This window comes from Lemur catta, chromosome 15, assembly GCF_020740605.2.
Source record: "Lemur catta isolate mLemCat1 chromosome 15, mLemCat1.pri, whole genome shotgun sequence".
NCBI classification, from domain to species: domain Eukaryota; kingdom Metazoa; phylum Chordata; class Mammalia; order Primates; family Lemuridae; genus Lemur; species Lemur catta.
Genome location: NC_059142.1, coordinates 7,532,438 through 7,556,876, shown reverse-complemented (window position 1 = coordinate 7,556,876; position 24,439 = coordinate 7,532,438). Strand labels below are relative to the sequence as shown.

Here is a 24,439-nt window from a genome sequence, read left to right as displayed (position 1 = left end):
ATCAGCAGCTTGCAGCTCAGCCCTTCCTTGAGCAGTGTGGAGCTTTCGTCTGCCGATTGGTAGGTCTCCTTGGTGCAGATGGTATGGCAAGTGTGGGAAGTCAGGGATCGGAAGAGTATGGCTTGGCTTGTTTTCCCACCACTGTAGGGACCATACCACTTCTGTTCAAAGTTCTGTTACTGAATGATTTCTGTGGGGACTAAGGTGATGATGGGAGAAGGAGGTTCATTTTAGGGTTTAAACATTGGTCTTGCATATTATTCTGAAAATGCTAGAACGATACTTGACAGGGATGGCCTTAAATTGGAAAAACTCTTTTTTGATGTTACAGAGTGCTTTGTTAGGCAGTTTTATTCAGTTTTGAAAGGCCACAGTGATCCTAATTTGATTATCCAAATTAACTTGTGGGATGCAGAAGTCATGACTATGTTGTTTAAAATTGAGACTGGATTCTAGTATCTTGTGTTCCTGTTTGATTGGCCAGATCATGTGACTTAAGACATCTGCAGTTGACTTAGTCATATTATTTTATGCTTCCTAATATTGCTTAAAAGCTGTGGTGTTTCATATGAAAAGTGTTAAAGTGGAGAACTTGGGGGAATGGGCAGATACCAGGGATGCGGCAGGGCTGCCCTCTAATCAGCCTTTAACTCTGGTCCCTTGTGTAGTTGGGGTTGGAACTCTGTATGCTGCTTTTGCTGTTGCTCCAAGTTAGTGGTTTTCAGACTGTGGGTTCTGTATGTTAACAGAATTGTATGTGGAACCCAATAATAAATAGACAAAATCAATATTATTCTGGTTGATGTAGGGGATAGGAAGTAGAGACCCTGTCTACAGTCATATTGGAAGCCCACATGGTAGCAGTTCTGAGGAAACAATAGGGGTCTAAGCAGGACAGTTTGGAAGTGGTGATTGTTCTAGGTGAATTTTAATCAACCATTGTATGTTTCTTTCTTTTTTTTTTTTTTTTTTGAGACAGAGTCTCGCTCTGTTGCCCGGGCTAGAGTGAGTGCCGTGGCATCAGCCTAGCTCACAGCAACCTCAAACTCCTGGGCTCGGGTGATCCTACTGCCTCAGCCTCCCGAGTAGCTGGGACTACAGACATGCGCCACCATGCCCGGCTAATTTTTTGTATATATGTTTTTAGTTGGCCAGATAATTTCTTTCTATTTTTAGTAGAGACGGGGTCTCACTCTTGCTCAGGCTGGTCTCGAACTCCTGACCTCAAGCAATCCACCCGCCTCGGCCTCCCAGAGTGCTAGGATTACAGGCGTGAGCCACCGCGCCCGGCCTAACCATTGTATGTTTCTAAACATTCTGGATATCTAGTTTTTGAAACCTACCAACACTTGGTTGACCAAAATGAATTGTGATATTGGACTACTTCCCGTCTTATATAGTTATTGAGAGAAAAACCTGTCTTATCACACCTCACTCTGCATGGAGGTCATCTGAACTCATATTTGATATATTTCCTGCATATTTTCTATCATTCTTTGTTGTCTTATGGCCATACCTCTGAAATTGGTTATATATTAGGTTTCTATTGTTGTCTCGCTTTATTGTCGTGGGTACTGGAGTGATGATCTGTTATTTATGATCTTTAGGTCCTTCAAACTTTCAATGTTAAGACTGACATTGTGCTCTTTAAATGTGGATGATATAGTTAATAAAGAGGAAGAAGATGATACCACTCATATCAAAGCATATCAAGGTTGTTTCATTAACTGTATCCTCAGGGTAGCTCTTCCTATGATGTAATATAACCTATTCCTGTGGAACTGATCTCCCAAGTTCTCTGTGCATAACAGAAGGTAATGTAAAAGGAATTAATTAATTGGGCCTCAGTATCCACCAGTGAGAAGAATGGGAAGTATTGCTATTAATTAATCAATTAATTAGGCCAAGATACAACTGGGAGTTCATTAAATTTATTTTAAAAGACTTGGATGATTTTGCAATTAAGATTTTGCAATTAAGATCCTTCTGGCCATAGTAAAAGTATATGTGTGTTTGTAATTTAAAACAACTGACTTAAATACTATTTGTTACTTTTTTGACATAAAAGGAAATTTTTTATCTGTGATAAGAATTCTAGATATCTTGCTTCTTTTTACTGTTTGTTTTGGCTAATGTTGCCATCTGCTTTGACCTTATTAGTGATGGCATTGTGAGATGTAATGGGCATTTTTATGTATGATCGAGTTAGAAGACTCTAGTAGCTAAGGAGGAACTTGTGCACCAAGGATGAGTCTTGCTACATCTGTGGAATAGATAGAATCTTTGTTTTGCAAGTCAGGAAAATAAGAATGCCTAAGATTTCCTGTGGCACAATGGAAGGTGATAGCATATTGATGTGCTGCAGTGGTTTTTAGGCTTTTCCAGCTTTGTATTAGAGCTGAATTTTGGACATTTCTGCTGGGAAAGCAGCATATTTATTTGTAAGGATCAGAATAGTGGTGACGCCTTGGGATCTGAGTGTGATCCTGCTCTCCTATCCCCTATATCACTGACTAAGGTTGATCTGAAGTCAGTTGTTGACTGGCAGTGGACTCCCCTTCATATTTTATTCACAGATGCTAACCTTAGAGGGGGTCTTTAGCAAGGAACGTTTAATGAACAAGAGTGTGTTTATGGCATAGCAGTATTGGTGTTTGCAGATCACAGAAACTGGACACATTTTCAAAGTATCATTATCACAACTGTATCATTTAAGGTAATTTTTGTTATTTTCATCTTTTGACTTTAAATGTAATACTGTTGAATCTTTATTATATTACTCTTCATTTTCTTTGGAGAAGAGTTCCACCTAAGGTCCCATGTGATGTGTTTGTTCATGTACCAGTTCTAGGATTTCTGCATGGCCAGTAGATATTTACCAATGTTTACTTGGTACAAAAGATAGACGGCTGTCATTATAGGGAGCTTTTGGTTTGGTTTTTGTCCTGGGAGTGGTTGTTTTAGACATCATATTAATTTGTCAAGACATCTGATAATTACTTGAAATATGGAATACAGATTCTTTTGGTAACCTTAGATGACAATAAGTGCTTATGTAGAGGAATGAGCCACATGCACTGAAATATGAGCTTTAGCTAACTATTAGTGATAGCAGATCCCACATAACTGCTGAAGAGTAAATATCTTCTGGTGTTCTCACTTTGGTTGGTGGTAAATTGAAAATGACACTTTGCCTTGCTAATGGCCAAATTACTAGTAGCTTGCATAATTTTACCCATGTCAGTTTGTTTTAGTCAGTGCCTGGAATAATCTCTAAAGCCCTATAGTTATTGAATCCATCACCTTGCTGAGTTTTTTTATATCTGTGCCCTAATTTCTGATTGGGGAACTCACCTCTCTTTCACTTTGGAATATTCCTATCTTGCTCCTAACTTCTCTAAGCAGCTAAGAGTGAACGTATGCAGCAGGGATATGAGTCTCTTACTTTACTCTTACTACCTTGCTATATTGCCCTCTGGACCCTCAGCTGAGCCATACAAAACCCTGAAAAACATTTGTCATGTGAGAATTTAGAGATTGTATCTACCAGGACTGATGGTTATGCCCTTCCACATCAGTTTTCCACTTCTTATGCTCCCCACATCTCATTTCCTCCACACATTTTCTACCTTCAAAACAAAACAAAAATAGTATCAGAATTGATGGCCATTCTTTAAGTTTATTTGATTATATTGCTCTTTTCAAGTCAGTCTATGACACCACTGGTTTGTAAAGTCAGTTTCTGGACTCCTCAGTTCTTGATTCCTGATATGTTTGATGATGACTCATATTCTTTTGGCCTGGAATCTGAACATCCCAGGAACTGACAACTGTCATACAAACTATGGAACTGCTGTTTTTAATCAAGAGTATGTATGACTTGTCATGAGTTCTTCTTTGCTCTGAGTCTTTCTTGTATATAATGAACCTATTTTCCTTTTCTCTAAGCGGGAATGGGATCAGGTAACCTAGAGTGCCTCCTTACACATGCATTGTGTGCCTGATGTCTCTAGAAACTGAGATATCTTTGAGAACCCCAACATGGAGATACAAGGGTTAACTGTGAATCAGAGTGAGTGGCAAGAATCACTATCAGAATCAGCTAGGTATTTACTTAGCACCTAGGCAAAATGCTATTTGGTGACCTGCTTCTTAGAACCTACACTGTGAGCCTTTCTTACTTTTGCTTCCTCTACAATTCCACCCATAGTTATCATGCTATCAGCCTTCCTTCCTTTTCTCTTTGCCACATTGGAGTCTTCCTGACCTTACCTGGTTAATGGCGATTGCTTCATTATCATTCTCTTTCCCTCTATTTTCTCTCCCTGTCTCTTCTCACCCCTGAAAATAAGTTTAGAAAAGAAAGGTAAACAAAAAAAGTCACCGTTATGACTGGATTATGGCATAATATCTCAGTAAGAAGGGGTCAAATTAGTTTTCTTTGGGAACATATACTGCCTGTTTCCATCCATCCTCCTGTTTGCTTCTTTTTCCTCTGCCCTTCCCACCTCCAGTCCTTCAGTGAATTTAGTTTTATCAGTTCCCTTTAATCCCTTTTCTTTACAACAGTGCGTCATAATCTACTTGAAAATTCTTCATACTCACTGATGTTGGTTTTATCACTTGCCATTCATCCCTGATGAGAACCAACACATGGTATGTGGGAGGTGTGTTTGGACATAGGCTAGAGGATCATGTCAATGTGAAGAGACAGCTCCCCTGGAGATCTCAGTGTAAAATTAGAGGACATCTAGAACTGTACCACATTTACGTAGTTGTTCAGTATCAGTAAAAGTGTTATTTACACCTTAAATTCAAGTTGTTAAAAAAAAGAGTAAGCTGTCACCATTTAAATTTGCCAATAACTTCTAGATGCCATGTTGCACAAAAAGAAGGAAAGCAACCTTTCAACAACTTCTTAGTATTGGGCCCCTTCTGTATAACTGGGACTATTGGGACTATTCTCAAAGTGGATATTCCTGTGATTTTTTTTTTTTTTTTTGAGACAGAGTCTTCTTGGTCTGTTGCCCCAGCTGGAGTGCTGTGGCGTCAGACTAGCTCACAGCAACCTCAAACTCCTGGGCTCAAGTGATCCTCTTGCCTCAGCCTCCCTAGTAGCTGGGACTACAGGCCTGCACCACCATGCCTGACTAATTTTCTGTTTCTATTTTTAGTTGGATGGCCAATTTTTTTCTATTTTTAGTGGAAACAGGGGTCTCATTCTTGCTCAGGCCCATCTTGAACTGCTGAGCTCAAATGATCCTCCCACCTCGGCCTCCCAGAGTGCTAGGATTATAGGCTTGAGCCACCACGCCCGGCCATTCCTGTAATTTTCGATGGGCTGGGAGAGGGCAAGAGGATCATTTCTAAATGAAAATTTTTAGCTTATCCTATGGAACTTGTTAACTTTCTTTTACTGCAGCCTAGTCCATAAAGAACTTCCAGCAACTGAATTTGTGGCTGTATAATATTAATAGTTCTAAAACCAGAAAACTGGGAATTTAATTTAATCCTTTTTCTTTGTGTCTGTTATTGACTCTGAATTGGAGTCATTTTGGCATTTCTGACCTGTATCTATCTACATGCTGTTTTTATTGGTATCTACCTGCTTTTAAACTTTTACTAGGCTTATATTCAACTTTGAATACAGATTTGGATGACACTTTTTAGAATTTTAACTTCAAGTTTATAAATTTTCTCATTGTAGAAAACTGCTTACATATGTAGGGTAGTTCTTGTTTTGATTTTAAATGTTTTCTTTAAGTTGAACACGGGCTGTCTGGAATGTATCCAGCCACGTAACTGTTCTCATTGCATTAACAATTCTGGATACTTTCCAGACAGCCCCCATATTCCAAATAAATTAAAACTTGAAATAATCTGAAAATACTTTCAATAATTGGGAAAAGATGCGGATTGTGTTTTAAGTAATACAGTTTAATTTGTCCCAAGGACATGTAATAACTTAAGCTAAGTTAATAAACTGGTGACAAATAAAAGAGTTCAGTAACCCCATAATGAATAAAAAGAATGATTTTGATGAGTTCTGATATTTGGATAAAAGTGAAACTTTTAAAAAACTTAACATTCTTGAGATAATTTTCTTAAATATTTTGTCGTCTCATGTGGGGTTTTCATTCCACTCTTTATTTAAAAAAAAAAAACCATCAGCCTTACCTAACTTTTAAATTTATGATATAAATAAATGAAAAATTTCCTGTTATTCAAGGTTTTATCAGTAGATTTGGTTTCTAAAAATAATAATTACGAGAGAATTTCAAGTAATAATTGACTTCACTTTGGACTTCCATTTTTCTGTACCGTCTATTCAGGACAGCTTTATAAAGGGAAGAGAAGTTTGTTCTTATTGATGTGTTCAATTTTTAGGTAGCTGTGCTCCTTTAATATTAGAAGATCTTGGCATTGCTTATTTCAAATGTTAGAAATCTTTCTCATAGATACTGCTCTGATGTTCCCTTAGAAAAACTCTCTCGGTAGTGTTGTTTGTAACTAAGTATTCTCTAGTTTGAATCATTGATTATCATTAAGTATTCTCCAACTAGAATTATTTATTGAGTTATTGAATTAAAATCATTAATTTGAAGTTAATGCTATTGTAGGCATGTACTTGTAGTTTAAATAGCCTTTTGAGTTCCTTTAGGCCTTTTGAATTAATTTAGTAAGAGTTAGCTGTACTTGCTCATTCCCAAACAATTCAAATATAATACCCACAGCTACTCTTCTAACCACTGCCATATACTTGGATAAAATGTTCAGAGAGTATGAGGAGGTATTAATCTGCTAAAAAGCATCCGGGAACACAATTCCATGTTAGATCAGTAGGCCTTCCAGCCTCTTTATGTCCTATTTTATACTAGAAGTGGCATTGAAGAATATGTTACAGATCAATAGCTTTTCTGCCATACTGATGATGTCAAAGGTTAGAGCTATGCCAGAAACTCTGTCTACATTCTGGTTAATAAAATTATCTATCTATCTATCTATCTATCTAATTTATTTTTGTAGAGACAGTAGGGTCTCACTGTGTTGTCCAGGCTGGTGTCAAACTCCTGGCCTCAAGCAGTCCTCCTGCCTCGGCCTCCCATAAATTCTGGGATTACAGGCATGAGCTATAGCACCCAGCCTGGTTAATGACAATTCTGTCAGGGATTGTTTAAGTATCAGATATCAGTCAGATGCTGGGACTTCAATTAGGCCTCTAGATCATGCAGTAACATGTATTGAAAAAAATAGGGAGTTTGGAAATTGGCTTCCAAAAGTCAGTTATTGATGATAACTAATGAGGTTTTGATTGTAATATGCTTTCTAAGAGCTGAATGTAAGTATTTGTACAAAAAATTTAGAAAACCACATAACCAGTTTCAGGAAACAAAGTAAACTAGCAAACAGGACATCTTACAGTATTTTATAAGTGTGTGTGTTGGTAAATTTACATTTGCCAATATATTCATAAAAGTAAAAATAGGAAAAAAATATGTTTTTCAACCTTTTATAGTGAGAGTGCTTTAACTAGTAGGTGGAAATCTGCAACTAAAGGGTCATTTAATTTTTCATCCCTGCTCGTCTCTAATCAACAACTTAGTCTGTTTTAAATTTAGCTATATGGGATTATTAAGATTCTTTTAAAAATAATTACCTTCTTGAATTAGTATTTTCACAGCCACACTTTTAGTCATTTTCTACAAAACAGATATAAATGTAGTTAAAATGTTTACAAAAATTATCAATGTCATGTTTTGAACAAATACAAATCACGTCTGCGCTATTTTGACTTTTTAAGTATATCCTTTTTAAGAAAATATTATACAGATATTGATTAAAAGCAAGATTATTAATCACCAAACTATGAAAATACAGAAATGAGAGAGAAGGGAAATTTCTTAATGTAACAGAACTAGTCTTATTTTGTTTCTATTTTTTATTCTTATTTTTTCCTTGTTTATCTGGGCAGTGATATTTAATGTAAAAGTTTTAGATAAATCTGTGTATTTAAGATGGATGCCAGTTAATAAGTTTTACTTGGTATGGACCACTATAGCTAGCAAGTTATAAATTTTAAGTAGCAAAATTAAATTTGTGTTTGGAGTATATGGAATTCATCATTTAGAGTCAAAAATGAAACTGAGAAAACCTACTTCTATTCCTTAAACAACTGCTTATTCTCATGTCCCATGGAATACATATTTGTATCTTTTTCTGTGCCTCTGACTTCACTTCTGTAAAATTGGCTCAGAAATGTAATTGACTACCTTCAGCCCTTTCAAGAACACTGACAGATACCTTGAAGTCTTCGGAAGACAAAATGCTACCTTGTGTATTTTTTGATAACTAACATGCCTTGTAAGTGTGTGCTATATATTGTACACAGTGGTTCAGTGTGGCATTGTGAACTTTTTTGTGAGAACAGAAGTTGTGTGCGTGCTTTGATGTTACACTATAATTCCATTATTAATGTTTTATGATTTCTGAACTTGATTCTTTGTTATCTCTGGTGCAGTGGGGACTGTCGCTCTGAACACCTCTATGTTCTGTATTGTTCCTGGGTGGGAGGTGGGGGTACTTATTGATTTCTGGCAGTCTCTTAGAAATGTGCAGAGAAGTTGTTGTGTGGCTTGGTTAGGGATATGTCCCAGGTCTGCAGTGTATGAAGGAGGGCTTCTTCAGCTTAGGAATAGATAAAAAGAGTCCTGTTCCCTCATTTTTAGGTTTTCTTCCACAGGTTTTTGTTGCCCTGCATGCTGACTCATGGGTTGGAGAGTCAGCTAGAACTTTTTGTTCTTAATGTATAAGAAGTGTGGTGAAAGGTGGGAGTCCCAGTCTAGGATTTGTGAGACCTGGACTCTTGTTTGTTCACTGAGTCCAGTGCTCTTTTTCTTGTGCTCTTTTTCCTGTTCTGGACGGTTTTCCATCTCTGTGAATGAGGATGCTACGGTATGAGGATGTTAGGGAGTGAAAAGGGATTTTCTTGTATTAGATGTTTAGATTCCATACAATTCTGAAATGGTGATTAAAAGTATATATGAAGCTACTTATAGTTATTCATATGAAAACTGTTATAACTCATAATGATTTGCTTTATATTTGCATGTGGGGGTTAACTTTCACTGCTCAAGAACTTTATTGCATAACTTCCAACATCATTAGTGAATGCTTGTGGTTAAAAAGCTCTGTGGCCTTTAAAGAATTCCTAAGTGCTATTTTGTTAAATTTTCTGTGATAAAAATTATTCTTACAAAGCATAAGGAAGGACGATAATTTTCATGTCTGGTTAATATTTGTGAAGTTTGGTAATTTTCAGTCTTGTGGTAGAAGTTTCTAAAATTGTTTCTAAAATTGTTTTATGTTTTTGTAACATCTTTTGTCATTCTTTTCCAGAGAATTCGGTCAACAGTGGATGAAAAAGAACAAAAACAACTTCTTATGGATTTGGACGTAGTAATGCGGAGTAGTGATTGCCCATACATTGTTCAGTTTTATGGTGCACTCTTCCGAGAGGTAGGAGTAAACTTTTTGTGTTTTAACTGACGAATGAATATCTAATTGGGGCAAATAAGATGGCAGGATTAGATTCTAATCTTCAGTTAAATACCATAAATTAGTAATAAGTTAGTATCTCAATATTTTATTATATAGCCATGATTATTAACACATTAACTTTCACTATTCATTTTTCCTTTGGATAACCAGTGAATTTCATATATACATACATGTATATTAATGTGTATGTGTGTGTGTGTGTGTGTGTGTGTATACGTGTATTTGTAAATCCCATATTTCCTTTCTTTATTTACAGATATTTTTTTTCCTTCAAGAACTTGACAAATCAGCTGACTTCTCAATAGCAGTGCTTTTACTGTAGGTTTAGATTCTATCTCTTTTGGCCTTGAGCTGCCTTCCTTCTACCCCCCTTTTTTAAGTTTTAATCATTTCTGTCATCAAATATACCTGCATTTAATGTAAACATTTATTTGTCTCCACCCACAATCCTCAGATATACCCATCAGACATGGACCTTAACAATTAAAATAGAAATTATTTTTTCTAATTCTTTTATCCAGATTTTTGTGTAGAAACTAGAACTCTTAATTTCTTGGTCTCATGATTGTCTTCCTTCTTTTGGCCTCTGGCTATTCTGTGTCCCAACGTGGGTTATCACTTCTGCCTCCAGCTCTCACTCCACTTACTCATTTCCAGTCATTTAGCTGCCTAAAGCATGGCAGTGAGCTTGGACTAGAAGTAGAGCTGGAGCTTTAATATTAATACTTTATGGTATCTTGGACTGTCATCAAAAATTGTGATATTTAATTTCTTGAGTAGGACTTGAACTGAACTGCTAAGCATTTCAGAGGCTCTTAAAAAATACCATTCTCATTTTGAAAATGTTAGGATGAGCTGGTGAGTTGCTAATGAACTGGTAAGAAAAACCCTCTTACCCGCTCTTCTTTTGGGGACTGGATCACAGATTATAGTCTCTGAGTTTTTGTTGTTGAGTTTAAACATACTATTAATTTTTTTTTTAAAGGGATGAATGTAACACTGAATAGAAATATATGAAATCTTATAATTGGAAAAGATGTTAGAGGTTAGTCAGTTAATCCTCAACCCAGTTCTGAAATTTTAATTTATTTTTCTGTGCTCTTAATAGGTAACTCTAGTAACTGGAAGTATTCTACTTCTTGATAGAACCCATTTTTTTTGTTGAATAGTGATTAAAACTGTTAATTCTAAACTTCTATAGTTTCTACTTCTGTTTTTGTGCTTCTTAATGACTTGAATATTCATTTTTGTGACCAGATACTTTGAATTTGTTAACTTTCTTCATCATTTTACATCACTATTACATCATATCAGTATATAGTCATGTACATAACTATTTAGAGGTGTCCTGGACCTAAATATTATGTAATGTTATTCTGTTTGTAAGATCATGAACCTAGAATTTTCTTCATGTTACACAGGAATCCTGTCATCTCCTCCTACATCTATCCCCAAACTGTGAACTTATTCATCACAGTCGTTAAATCCTGTGGTCACTTTACTCTTCATATCTTATGCAGAATGATAGTTATTTAGGGGCCGAACTAGATTTTCTCTCCTAATTAGATTCCACTGTCAGCCTTTTCAGTGCTGTGTTCACTGTCACTATTGACTCCCACTGGCCTTATCTTAACCTAAAATTACCTCCATAGTGCTGCAATACACCAGTTCATTTCTCTTGTTCATTTATTTAATCATGTATTTAAGCACCATTTAAACATACAGCCTCAGGTGAGGTAGTGTGAAAGTCTGATTATATGCAAGGAAGGCGGAAGGCAGAGTAAGTGATATCCACGATAAGACAAGGTAGTGGAAACAAAGCAAAAACGCTTAGAATAGTATCTGGACTGTATCCTTAGGGTTTCTTATCATCAATAGATTAGTAAAATCTGGTTTTCTCTCAGGAAGGTTAAAGGGAGTTGAGATACACAACTATAAGAACTAACATTTGTCGAATGCTTTATAGTTTTCACATATATTGTCTTCCCAATAGTCTTAGGGGATTTGGTGGTATTATCCCCTTTTTCCAGAGAGAAAAATGAGATTTGGAATATTAATTTGACAAAAGTTACACAGCCAATAAATAGCAGAGATGAGATTGCAGAGAAAGAAATCTCACTGTTCCTTCTATTTTATTATAAGTGGTCCAGAGATGAAGAGTTTTTAGCTTCATTTACAAAACAAAAAACTGATGTTTTAAACATTGTGATTTTTGAGTATGATAAAATGAAAGCTTAGGAATTACACAGTTAAGCATTATAAAATCACAAAATGCCTAAGTAGATGAAACATGAACTTTCCCCCTCGAATCTTAGAATGGAATAAGTAATAGGGATTTCTGAATAATAAAAGATGAAGTTTTAGAAAAGCAGAAAGTTCACCTTTAAAGAGGGAATAGTCAAAGTATTTGAAGTTACAAAGGCTAAAAATATTAAACAGATTTAATAAGGATTTAGAGAAACATTTTTCTTTTGAGGCTGATGACTTAAAAGCATCTTTTTTGGTGATATGACCTTCAGTTCCAATAATAGACAGAAAATTCTGGGTTTGTGAAAGGAAATAATAGAAATGAATGTATGTAGTCAGGACTTTTTTACCTTACCCTACCACCACTGTGAGACAGACAGTGCTCTTAATTTCTGTCACTGCGAGAGACCCTCCACGGATTTCATTTCATACAATTAATATGACCAGAAGACTTCAGCTCTTGCTTTGATTCAGTCAGCCATTAATCAGGGAGCTTATGAGATTTCTTATTCTTACAGCTACTGAGTAGAGATTAATCTTGCTGTTGAGTAGTATTGAGCCTCTGGAAGTTCCATAATGTTATTCGGAGCAGTGAATACATACTTAATCCTGAAGTTGGTAACTTACATGTTGCCATTGTCTTCAACCATGTATGCTTCTTTCTAGGATGGAACTATACGCAAAGAGCCCAAAGTGCAACGTAGATTTTTATTTCCATAAAATATTAGGACACTCAATTACATAGATTTCTAAAAGTCATTTCTAGACTTTGTAGATGGGGGGATTAAAAAAGAACTTGATAATATTGAATAATGGAAATAACTTTTAGCTTATAGCTTACAAAAAGGCTACCATTATCTTATCAATTCTGAAGCTTAGTGTCACATATAATATATAAAATTTGAGAATTTAATAGCAAGTAAACCATCATTTCAGACATCTTTTGAGGTTGGGAAATAAATTCTAGTGCAGGAAGTACTGTTATGAGTAACCTGTGATTATACAAATTCATCAGGTTATAGAAGGCAATGAGTGATACTATCTGAATTTAGTCACCCCTTCTTTCTATCCCTACTTCCATCCGCTTTCTCCTGTCTCTTTCCTTTCTCCTTGCAAGTTTTTTTGGTTTTTTTGATACAGACTCTCGCTCTAGCCTGGGCTAGAGTGGTGTTAGCCTAGCTCACAGCAACCTCAAACTCCTGGGCTCAGGCAGTCCTCCTGCCTTAGCCTCCCTAGTAGCTGGGACTACAGGTGTGTGCCACCATGCCTGGCTAATTTTTTCTATTTTTGGTAGAGACGGGGTCTTGCTCTTGCTGAGGCTGGTCTGGAACTCCTGACCTCAAGCGATCCTTCCACCTCGGCCTCCCAGAGTGCTAGGATTACAGGCTTGAGCCACTGTGCCTGGCCATCCTTGCAAGTTTTAAATATAGCTTGTAGAAGTAAAATTGACAACTGATAAACTGCACATAATTTAAAATGTACAGTTTGATAATATTTGACCAAACGTTAATATAAACCTGCAGAATTATCGCCAAATCAAGATAATGAATGTACCCATCACTTAAAAGTTTACTTATGCCCTGTAGAATATACACTCTCCTCCTCTGATGTCCCCATCCTCAGGCAACCACAGATCTGCTTTCTGCCACTATGGATTAATTTGCATTTTCTAGAATTTTATATAAATGAAATCATACCATATGTACTTTTTTATTTTTTGATTTGTCTTCTTTCACTCAGCATAATTATTTTGCAATTCATGTTGTACTATGTATTGATAGTTTGTTCCTTTTTATGGCTGAGTACTGGAATCTAATGGAATCTAATATTCCATTAAGTGTATACACCATGGTTTGTTTACTCATTCACCTGTTAATGGACATTGGGGTTGTTTCCGGTTTTGTCTGTTGTAAATAAAGTTGCCACGAGCATTTATTTACAAGTATTTGTGTGGACACATGCTTTTATTTTCCTGGGCAAATACCTGGGTGTAGAATGGCTGGATCGTATGGTAGGTATATGTTTAACTTTTTGAAAAATGGGCAAATATGGCTGGGCAGGGTGGCTCATACCTGTAATCCCAGCACTTTGGGAAGCTGAGGTGGGAGAATTGCTTGAGGCCAGGAGTTCCAGACCACCCTAGGCAACATAGCAAGACCCTGTCTCTACAAAAAATAATAATTATAATAAAATTTAGACAAGTGTGATGGCATGTGCTTGTAGTCCTAGCTGCTCAGGAGGTTGAAGCAGGAGCAGAACCTCAGCCTAGGAGTTTAATGCTGCAGTGAGCTATGATCGTACCACTGCATTCCAGCCTGGGTAGTGAGTTTTTTGAGGTCCTGTCTCAAAAAAAGAAAAAAAGGGCAAACTGCTTTCTAAGGTAGTTGCACTATTTTATACTTCCACCAGTAGTGTTTGAGAGTTCTATTTCTTCAGTATCATTTGCAGTACTTGGGGTAGCCTGTCTCTTTTTTTAATATCTTTAGTCATTCTAATAGATGTATAGTGGAATCTTTTTGTAGTTTTAATTTGCATTTTTCTAGTGACTAAGAACATTGAACATCTCTTAATGTGTTTATTTGCTAATTGTGTATCTTCTTTCATGAAGTTTCTGTTAAAAAATCTGTTGTACATTGAGTTTTTTGTTATTTAGTTTTGGGAGGTTTTTTTTTTTTAATGTATTCTAAATACAAACTTATTATTAGATACATGATTTGTAGATATTTTCTCCCTGTCTGTAGCTTATCTTTTTATATTCTTACAAAAAATTTTTTTGGAAAGCAAAGTTTTCAATGTTGATATAGGCCAATTTTTCAGGTTTTTCTTTTATGTATTGTGCTTTTGATGTTATATGTAAGAAATCTTGTCTAAGTCAAGGTCACTTAGATTTTCTCTTTTCTTCTAGCAGTTTTATATTAATAGTTTTAGGGATTGCATTCATAGTTATCCATTTGGGGTTAGTTTTTTTTTTTTGAGACAGAGTCTTACTTTGTTGCCCGGGCTAGAGTGAGTGCCGTGGTGTCAGCCTAGCTCACAGCAACCTCAAACTCCTGGGCTTAAGCAATCCTCCTGCCTCAGCCTCCCGAGTAGCTGGGACTACAGGCATGCGCCACCATGCCCAGCTAATTTTTTCTATATATATTTTTAGTTGTCCAGATAATTCTTATTTCTATTTTTAGTAGAGATGGAGTCTCGCTCAGGCTGGTCTCGAACTCCTGACCTCGAGTGATCCACCCACCTCGGCCTCCCAGAGGGCTAGGATTACAGGCGTGAGCCACTGTGCCCGGCCTGGGGTTAGTTTTTTATATATGGTCAGAGGTGCGTATTGATTTTTTTTTTTTGCCTAAGGACATACTCTGCACCTTTTTGGGAAATCAGCTGTCCATACCTGTGTGGGTCTATTTCTGGGCTATCTAGTTTGTTCTGTTGATCTGCTTGTCTGTCTTTACACTAGTCCCATAGTCTTGGACTACTGTAGCATTATAGAAAGCCCTCAGATTTGGGAGTTAGTCCTTAAACTTTGTTCTTTTAAATACTGTTTTGGCCCTTTCAGGATCTTTTCATTTCCACGTGGATTTTAGAATCCACTTGTCAATTTCTACAAAAACAAAACAAGTGCTAGGATTTTCTATTGAGATTATGCATTATCTGTAGGTTGGTGGAGGAGAATTGATAAGTTAATGTTATGTCTAATGACCCTTTAAGGTGGTATCTCACTCCATTTATTTACATCTTTAGTTTTTCTCAGTAATATTTTGTGGTTTTCACTGTCCAAGTCTTTTACATTTTGCTAGATTTACCCTTAAGTATTTAATAATTTTTAGTGCTATATTTTTTAGATTCAGTTTTCTTTTGTGAACAATACAATTGATTTTTGTCTGTTGATCTTGTGTGCTACAACCTTGTTAAACTCACACATTCTAGTAACTTTTTGTAAATTCTGTCAGATTTTCTACATGGATCATTATGTTGTTTGTGAATAAAGACAGTTACTTTTTTCTTTCCAGTTGAGTGCCTATTATTTATTTATTTTGGTCTTATTGCACTAGCTAGAGCTTCTAGTAAACTGTTGAATAGAAGTGGTGAGAGTGAACATCCTTTTTTTTCTGATCTTACAGGGAAAGCATTCAGGCTTATGTATAGTTCACCATTATGTATAGTATTAGCTATAGGTTTTTCACAGATTTTTAAATCAGATTGAGGAAGTTTCTCTGTATTCCTAGTTTGCTGAGAGTTTTTGTCAGCAGTGGATGTTAGATTTCATATTTTTTTCCACATCCTTGAGATGTTTTTGAGATACAATTTTTTTAATATGGTAAGTTACGTGGATTGATTTTCAGATATTAAATCAACCTTGTATTTCTGGGAGAAATCCACTCAGTTGTGATGTATTATCTTTTTATTATATTATTGAATTCAATTTGCTATATAGCTCAAATTGAGCTAATTTGCTAAAATTTTATTTAAAATTGTTATGTCTATGAGACACTGATCTTTAGTTTTCTTAGTTTTTGTTTGACTTTTGGATCAGTGTAATGCTAGTAGCCTCATAGAATGAGTTGGGAAGTAGTCTCTCTTTTTCCATTTTTTGGAAGAATATGTATAGAATTGGTATTATTCCTTTTGTAAATATTTGGTAGTGCTTACCAGTGAAGCCAGTTGAACTTGGAGATTTCTTTGTGGGAAGATTTTTAACTGAAAATTCAATTTCTTTCGAAGATAGAGTTCTGTTCAAGTTATCTATTTCTTCTTGAGTGATCTTTGTTTCCTTGAAGAAATTCTGCCCTTTGATCTGTATTATCAAATTTATTAGAATAGAGTTATTCATAATATTCCTTTATTATTGTTTTATTATCTGTAGAATCTGTAATAATGTTACTACTCTCTTATCTGTAACCCTCCCTCCTTCTTTCCAACATGTTTCTGATATTGTAATTTGTGTCTTCTCTTTTTCTTCCTGATTACTCTGGCTAGAGGTTTATTAATTTTATTGACCATCTCAGTGAACCAACTCTTAGTTACGTTAATTTTCTGTATTGATTTTCTATTTTTTACTTTCCGGGGAGAGATTTTCATTCTGACAGCCTATTTGCTTTTCTTTTTCTAGTTTCTTAAGGTGGTCCCTGCTTTTTTAAAACTAGGAAATACTTCAAACATACAGGAAATTACAGAAGAATAATAGTGTACCCAAATCACAGATTTAATGTGTTAGCATTTTGGCATCTTTACTCTTTTTCTGTCTTTAAACATTATAAATACAGTTAAAGCCCTCGTCTCATTTCCCTTTTTACTCTCCAGAACTACACATTACCTTGAATTTAATGTTTCCTTCAACTTGTTAGTTTACACTTTCCATATATGCATTTCTCCCTACATATTACATAGTATTGCTTTATGTATTTTCAGGGTTTAAATAAGTGGAATTGTCCTATATGCATCCTCTGTTGTATGTTTTATTCAACATAGCTTTAAAAAATTGTCCATATAAATGTAGATTTGTAATATATAGACTTGGTTAATTTATTTTAATTGCTATGTAGTATTCTAATGATTACACATGCCATATTTTATTTTTTAAAAATAATCCCTACTATCACAGTTGGGGATTAAGTTTTTAAAAAAAGAAAAAAAAATCCTAATGTAGATTGTTTCTAATTTTTTGCAGTTATAAACAGTGCAAAAATGAACATCCTTTTGCATATCTCTTTGACAACTTAGAGTACAGATTCTTTTGAGTATTTACCTGGAAATAAAATTGCTGGATTAAGTGACATGTCTTCAACTTTAGTCCTGACATATTTCCACCAGTAATGAATAAGAATTTCTGTATCAAGAATTGTATTCAAGGCTCATGCCTGTAATCCCAGCACTTTAGGGGCCAAGGCAGGAGGCTCACTTGTGGCCAGGAGTTCGAGACCAGCTTGGGCAACATAGTGAGACCCCATCTCTTCAAAAAATATAAAAGTAAGCCGGGCGTGGTGGTGCCTGCCTGTAGTCTCAGTTACTCAGAAGGCTGAGGCGGGAGGATTGCCTGAGCCCAGGAATTCAAGGCTGCAGTGAGCTATGATTGGGCCATTGCAATCTAGCCCAGGCAACAGAGTGAGACTTTGTCTCAAAAAAAAAAAAAAGCAAAGAATTGTTTCACTTGCATCACCTGCTAGTAATGGAGACTGCCAATGGCTTACTTAGTTGTAGTTTCCATTGTTAAGACTATTTCATGGTTCAAGCTATCATGGTTCAGCTGTAATGTCCTCACACAGGAAGAAAAAGGAGAAGAATTGAAAGGGCTTTCCTGGAGTTATGAACCAACTGTTTTGTGTTAATATCTCATTGTCTGCCCTTTTCTAAATTAAGGACGGGGAAATGTAGATTTTAGCTAGGTGCGTTGTACATAGGAAATAGGGGAACATTTATTGGGTAGGCCATCAGCATTTACCATCACAGATCTCCTTTTTCCTGGTCTGTACTAACATTTGGTAATATTAAACATTTAATAATTGGGTGTCAGATGGGCTTAAAGTGGTATCTCACTTTTAAAATTGCATTTCCCTGATTGGTGAGGTACAGAATTTTTTATGTGAGTTGAGGTTTTCTGTAAGTTACCTATTCATATCCCTTTGACATTATTTTATTAAGTCTTTTTCTAATTACTTTAGCATAGCTCTTTATTATTCAGGGTGCTTATCTTTTGTTTCTTTATATAAGGTGTTTTTGTCTTATTTTTAAACTTTTAGTATTGTGTCTTTTATCATACAGAAGTATTCATTATAATGGAGTTATATTTAATAAGTCTTATCCTCTGTGATTTGTTGTTTACATGTCTGTTTCTGGGAAGAAATTGTTTTTCGTGCCCTGAAGTCATGAAGAGCTTTTGTTTTTAAAAGTTTTAAACTGTTGCTTTTCACAAAATCCATTTATATTTGTGAATGATTTGAGGTGAGCATCTAATTTATCTTTTTTATGTATGGAAGGCCAGTGGTCCCATCAGCATTCATTGAATAATCCATCCTTTTGCCACTATTTGCTTTGTTACATCTAACATACATCAAATTTCTCTATGTGCATGGACTTTTAAATCTGTTCCATTGATGTATATTTATCTTTTAATTGTGATAGCTTTATAAAGAGTCTGTGTAGTAGATCATTCCCTCTTCTTTAAAATTGCCTGAGCTTTTCTTGGCTCTACTTTTCTATGTAAGCTTTAGGATCAGTGTATCCAGGTTCATGAAAATTTTGATCAGAATTTTAATTGAATTCTTAATTTGGGGGAATTTGACATGTTTATTACCTTGAGTCTTCACATTTGTAAACATGATCTGCTGCTCCATTTGATCAGGTTGTTGTTATGTCCTTTGGGACCATTTTATACTTGTTTTCATAAAGGTTTTGCCTATTTTGTTAAGTACGTTTTTAGGTGACATAGTTCTAATTTTTATTGTGCATGGATGGCTTTTTAAACATTTTAAATGTTTATTTAAACATTTTATTTAAACATTTTAATGTGGTTATTTTTGGTATATATAAGTATGTTATTGGTTTCATCTGGAGCTTGTCTTTAGGCGCCCTTATGTTATCTTAGTGGTTCAGTTTTTTTTTTTATCCTCCAGCTTTTTCAGTAAATCCACATTGATTAATTTCTTCTTCTGTAGGTTGTCCTTCCTTTCTTTTGTTTGAACATGAAAATAATGTTACTGTGGCTACTTTTTCAGGCAGCTCTGACCATTTCATTTTTTAAAAAATGCAGCTTGAGATTGCTGCTGTCTATTCTCAGTTATAGCCAAAAGTAACTGCCAGAGAGATAAGTTTACCTTAGGTTATGTGCCTTAGAAACGATAAAGACTTTCCTCTCTGGAGCTGATTGCTCCTGTCTGCCTCCCCTTCTCGCCTTCAGTCCTCAGTTTGCTTCCTACCTTTATTCTCCCACTCCCATGTTTTTTTTTCTCTTTTGTTTGCCTATTTTTCCATTCCTTCTCTCTTCAAATTTGTTACTATAGTTTTTAGCACCTTCCAGGCACTTTGTTTTATGTTTAACATATATTAACTCATTTGACCTTTATTACAGTCTGTTAAGGGTGGTGGAGCAGTCTCGTTTCATAGATGAGCAAGTAAGGAGGACCAAGCTTATATATAAGTAGAAAGTAGGAAAACCTGGGTGATGTCAGGCCTTTCAGACTCTTAACATCTGTGGTCTTTCCACTTTTCTCTACTATTAAGGTTAAGTTTCTTCCTACTATTCCTTCAGGTGGATGAGTTAAATATACTATATTTTTCTCTAATACAAAATTTGAGTAAACTTACTGAGATGGTGTCTTTAGATTAAAACAAATTCAAGTCTGTGTTTTAGGTGGAGGGTGTTAATCTTTTGTAAGAGCCATTCTCTAAGATCACTCTAAGGAAAAAGAGACTTAGGAAAGACTTAAAGAAAATATAAGTAAAAGTTGTGTCATTATGTGAAATATGCTTTACAAAAATGTGTTGTGTGTAGCCGTGTAGCTACAGGAATGTTCTGGCAGGTGGTCGTGTTGTAAGAGTGCTATTGCACAGCATATACTCTATACATGTGAGTTAAGCGTACTTGCATTGTAAGTGTTGATAGAAGAAAAGAGTTAGGTAACGGGATTCTGTTCACCGGGTCTGTTAGCAATTAGCAGTGTTGTTTTGGGCAAGCCATTTTACTGTAACAGACATGAATCTCTCATATAATCAATCAATCCCGGTCAGACTTGAGGGAGAGGAGATTAGTGGGTTGCAAATCTCTGAGTATACAGCTGGATCCATAAATTAGTAACAACATACAAAATTGTTTAAGATAATTTTGTCATTATCCTGATAATATTTACACTTTTGTAAGGTTCTTTGTAGTCCTTGTTCATAGCATGTGTACTTTTACAGAATTACAATCATGGTATTTGCCTATATTCTTCATTTTTTCATGCCTCATATGCATACCTTTCATGAATTGCGTAGTTTTCAAGAAATGCAACTTAAGAAAATCCCTTTTATATTGTACCATTCCTTTTTGTGAGATAGTTCATTGGTTTCTAGTTGTTTTTCCTTTTTGTAATTTATAGAATATTTAAGTTACATTCCCAGATATGGGATGATTCTATCAGATGTTATCAACACATTTATTTCTCTTGTTTTATTGTCAAATTGCATTCAAATTGTTTTAAACAATCGATTAATGCTGCCAGCAGTGTTTGAATGGTTCAGTTTAATTATAGTGAGCATCCCTTCATTTAACAAATATTCATTGAGCCCCTGTCCTGGTGGAGGTTACATTCTAGTAGGGAAGATACGTGACAAACATAATAAATTAGTAAATTATACTGTATATTAGAAGATGATGAGAGCTTCATAGAACAGAAGGGTAAAGGAATGCCATGTGGGATGACTTGCACTTTGTATCAGTTAGAGTAGGCCTCACTGAGAAGGTAGCATTTGAGCAGGGTGTTCAGACGTGGGGTTTGCTTTATGTATTTTTGTGTTTTTTTTCCTTTTTCTGGCCAATTTGAGAAGTTTATATAGTCTATCAATATTACTGTCATTCTGTTTTCTTAGTAAGAATGAATGGTTTTCCACTTCCTATTTTTATGTTGCGTTATGGCAGAATTTGGCATTTTTATAAAAAAGTATAAAAGCTTTCTATGTAAGACTGTCCCATTCTATACAATTAAGACTGGGGGAAATTAGCCTTCACCACATAGTTTAGTTTGTATTTAAACCTGAATGGAATATTCTGCCCAGGGCTTTAATAAGGAACCAAAAAGTATCACTAGTTCAAGATTAAAAATAAAGAAGAAGATTGCTTGTTTTCTAATTGTATTTCTATTTTAAGTAAAGGTAAGGTGGTACTTAAGATACATGAGAATAACAGATATTTATTATTTTATAGGGTGACTGTTGGATCTGTATGGAACTCATGTCTACCTCGTTTGATAAGTTTTACAAATATGTATATAGTGTATTAGATGATGTTATTCCAGAAGAAATTTTAGGCAAAATCACTTTAGCAGTAAGTACTTGGCTTTCAAATTGTTCATTGTACATATAGTTTTATAAAGATGCTGCTGGGGTTTTGAATGTGCATATGAATGTCCTTCACAGAATGTTGACCTTCATGAAAATAATTTGTAGTTAAAACAAGAGACAAAGTCACTTTTGTGGGGTATTAACACAATAGGTTCTAAGAACATTTTTCAAAATATGGTTCAGATAAATACTGACAATGTTCTTTTCATTTGAATCTCAATGAATCATAACAGACTGTGCTATTAATAAGACTAGAAAAAGCAATTTTCTATTCATTTTTTCCTGTTGCTTTAACTATTTTTAAATAGGTTATATACCACACTTCTCCCTAAATTAATCAGAATCACAGCAGTCTCCTTGAATCCTCTTAATTGAAGCCCTTAGACAAAGTGGTTGAAAATTTGGATTATTCAGCCTAAACTATTTAAAATGTAGACTAGCAATTTTAGGAACCAGCATTACTACTAATTTGGTCAACTCTCTTTTACCAGAGTACCAAAAAAGAAAATATGTACTCTTTTGTGTATGTGTTGGTAGTTTTGAAAGTGAATTCGTGATCACTTTTTTCTTGCTCTGGATCTTTTAGTGGACAAATGTTCACAAATTTTTTCCAAAGGGAAAAGGTAATATATTTTTAATAGAGCAAAATTAATATTCTTTGAAACCCCTGAGAATCTAACCTAATGACATGTATTAAGTTAGTTGGTGTATAAATTAAATCATGTAGGAAATTGTAAGATAGATATTCTGGTTGCATATAAATTCCTAGCTCTTCTTTGCCTGTATATTCCCTTCCAATATAGTCCGCCTGTCAATTGCCAGTTTATCTTATTTAATCATTAAAGGTTAATAAGGCTGGTTAAAAATATAGACAGTTTCTGAACTGTGTTTTACGTGTAGATGTGTGTATGTGTAACTGGATTTTTAAAAATTAAATTAAACAATAGTCATTAAGATTCATAGGTCTCATTAATATTTTAAGTCACTTTGCCAAATTAATGATTAAGTCTAAATGTTTTATGAGCTAAAATTTAAGATATATATTCTTTCAAATAATTTTATAAAAAGAAACCGAGTTAGAGTGGAAACTACTCATTATTCACATTGGGTATATGAAATTTTACATTGATCATTTAGCCCTCCTTCTGCAGTATACCAAACCAGTATTATCTTAGAACTTGTAACGATTCATAATAATTATAATATAATAATAGTAGAAAATAATTTTAGCCAATGGTTGTTGAATGTTTATTTGCTTTAAACCAAGATCTTATAACATATAAATCTTCATAGCAGCTCTTTATGGTAAATAGTGTAATCCCATTTTTATAGATGATAAATCTGAAGCATGGAGAGATTAAATAATAGCTTTGATGTTTATACAATTATAGGTGGTAAATGATTTAAGTCTTGGCGGCCTGATCCCAGAACCCTGCTCTTAATCATTATATGACAGAATGACCATGAAACTGGAAAACATAGAGAAAGTTATTTTATTGTGTATTGCAATATAAATAATATATACACTAATAAATAATTTATTACATATTTACCTGTTTCCACATTTGGTGACTACCTTATGTATTAAGCACACATTTAAGGTTACTCTGGGTTGTCTCTTCTTGCTAATTAGTAAACCAATGAACATACAGCCATAGCTATTTGAAATATTACAAGTTTGTGTGTTCTACATTTCTCATACCCAGCAGCTTGAGGACAGCAGGGACTTGACTTTTATACAGGAAATGGTTGGCCTGTTGTTTAGTTCTCTTTTAATTTGAGGTTTTGGAAATTTTAATTCAAGTATCCGCTCCCTTTCTTCCTGAAGAAATCTATGATTTTCTGATCATGATCAGTGATCAAACAGTAGTATAAATTCTGGATAAATGACCACAATGGTTGATCAAAGATACCCTGGCTCTGCAAAAATTATTTTGAATGTTCAGCACTCAATGAGGGTAAATGATTGTGGCAAACTGAGAATTTGGGAAAACTTATTAATTACTATTGATAGTGGAACCTGCCCATTGGTCCTTCTTGTACAGGTTGGAGGTACAAGAAACCTGATACAACTTTTTAATGACTTATTAAACAAATAATAAGTCACCTTTTTTTTGTTTTGTTTAGCTTTCAGGGAGCAGCATATAAGTTTTCAGATCCAAAATCACCATTCAGTATTTTTGGTTAACATAAAAAATGATGGACAGAATATTGAAATATTAAGCTTAAAAGGTATACAGAGGACTACAAGAGATATTACTTATGATAAACTATTCTGCTGTTTGAACAAAAGAAACAATTGTTTATCCCATGTCTTCTTTTTCTCCTTAGACTGTGAAAGCACTAAATCACTTAAAAGAAAACTTGAAAATTATTCACAGAGGTGAGTATGGTTCGTTTTTTTGTAGAATAGAAATTAACTTCCCCCCTTAATTAGTAAAAAAATTATTGAAAGTTACAGTGTCACTGTATAAGCATTCCTGAAATATTTCTATTTTGCTAAAAAAAAAAAAAGTACCCTAAAACTTTATTATTAATTTAGTTTATTTTCTTCAGGATTCGATAAATTTCAGCCTGACTTATTAGTATGTTGGCCTTAGAA

The 24,439-nt window shown here is 34.8% G+C and overlaps 1 protein-coding gene across 3 annotated transcripts in view; it reads left to right on the top strand.

Annotated features, from left to right (window-relative positions):
• MAP2K4 (mitogen-activated protein kinase kinase 4) overlaps positions 1-24,439 on the top strand; it is a 127,325-nt gene that overhangs the window by 67,322 nt on the left and 35,564 nt on the right. For all 3 annotated transcript variants that reach the window (XM_045527066.1, XM_045527068.1, XM_045527067.1), the window contains 3 exons: positions 9,397-9,516; positions 21,701-21,820; positions 24,169-24,220. In XM_045527066.1, coding sequence (XP_045383022.1) covers positions 9,397-9,516; positions 21,701-21,820; positions 24,169-24,220 — 292 coding nt within the window. The remainder of the gene's footprint in view (positions 1-9,396; positions 9,517-21,700; positions 21,821-24,168; positions 24,221-24,439) is intronic.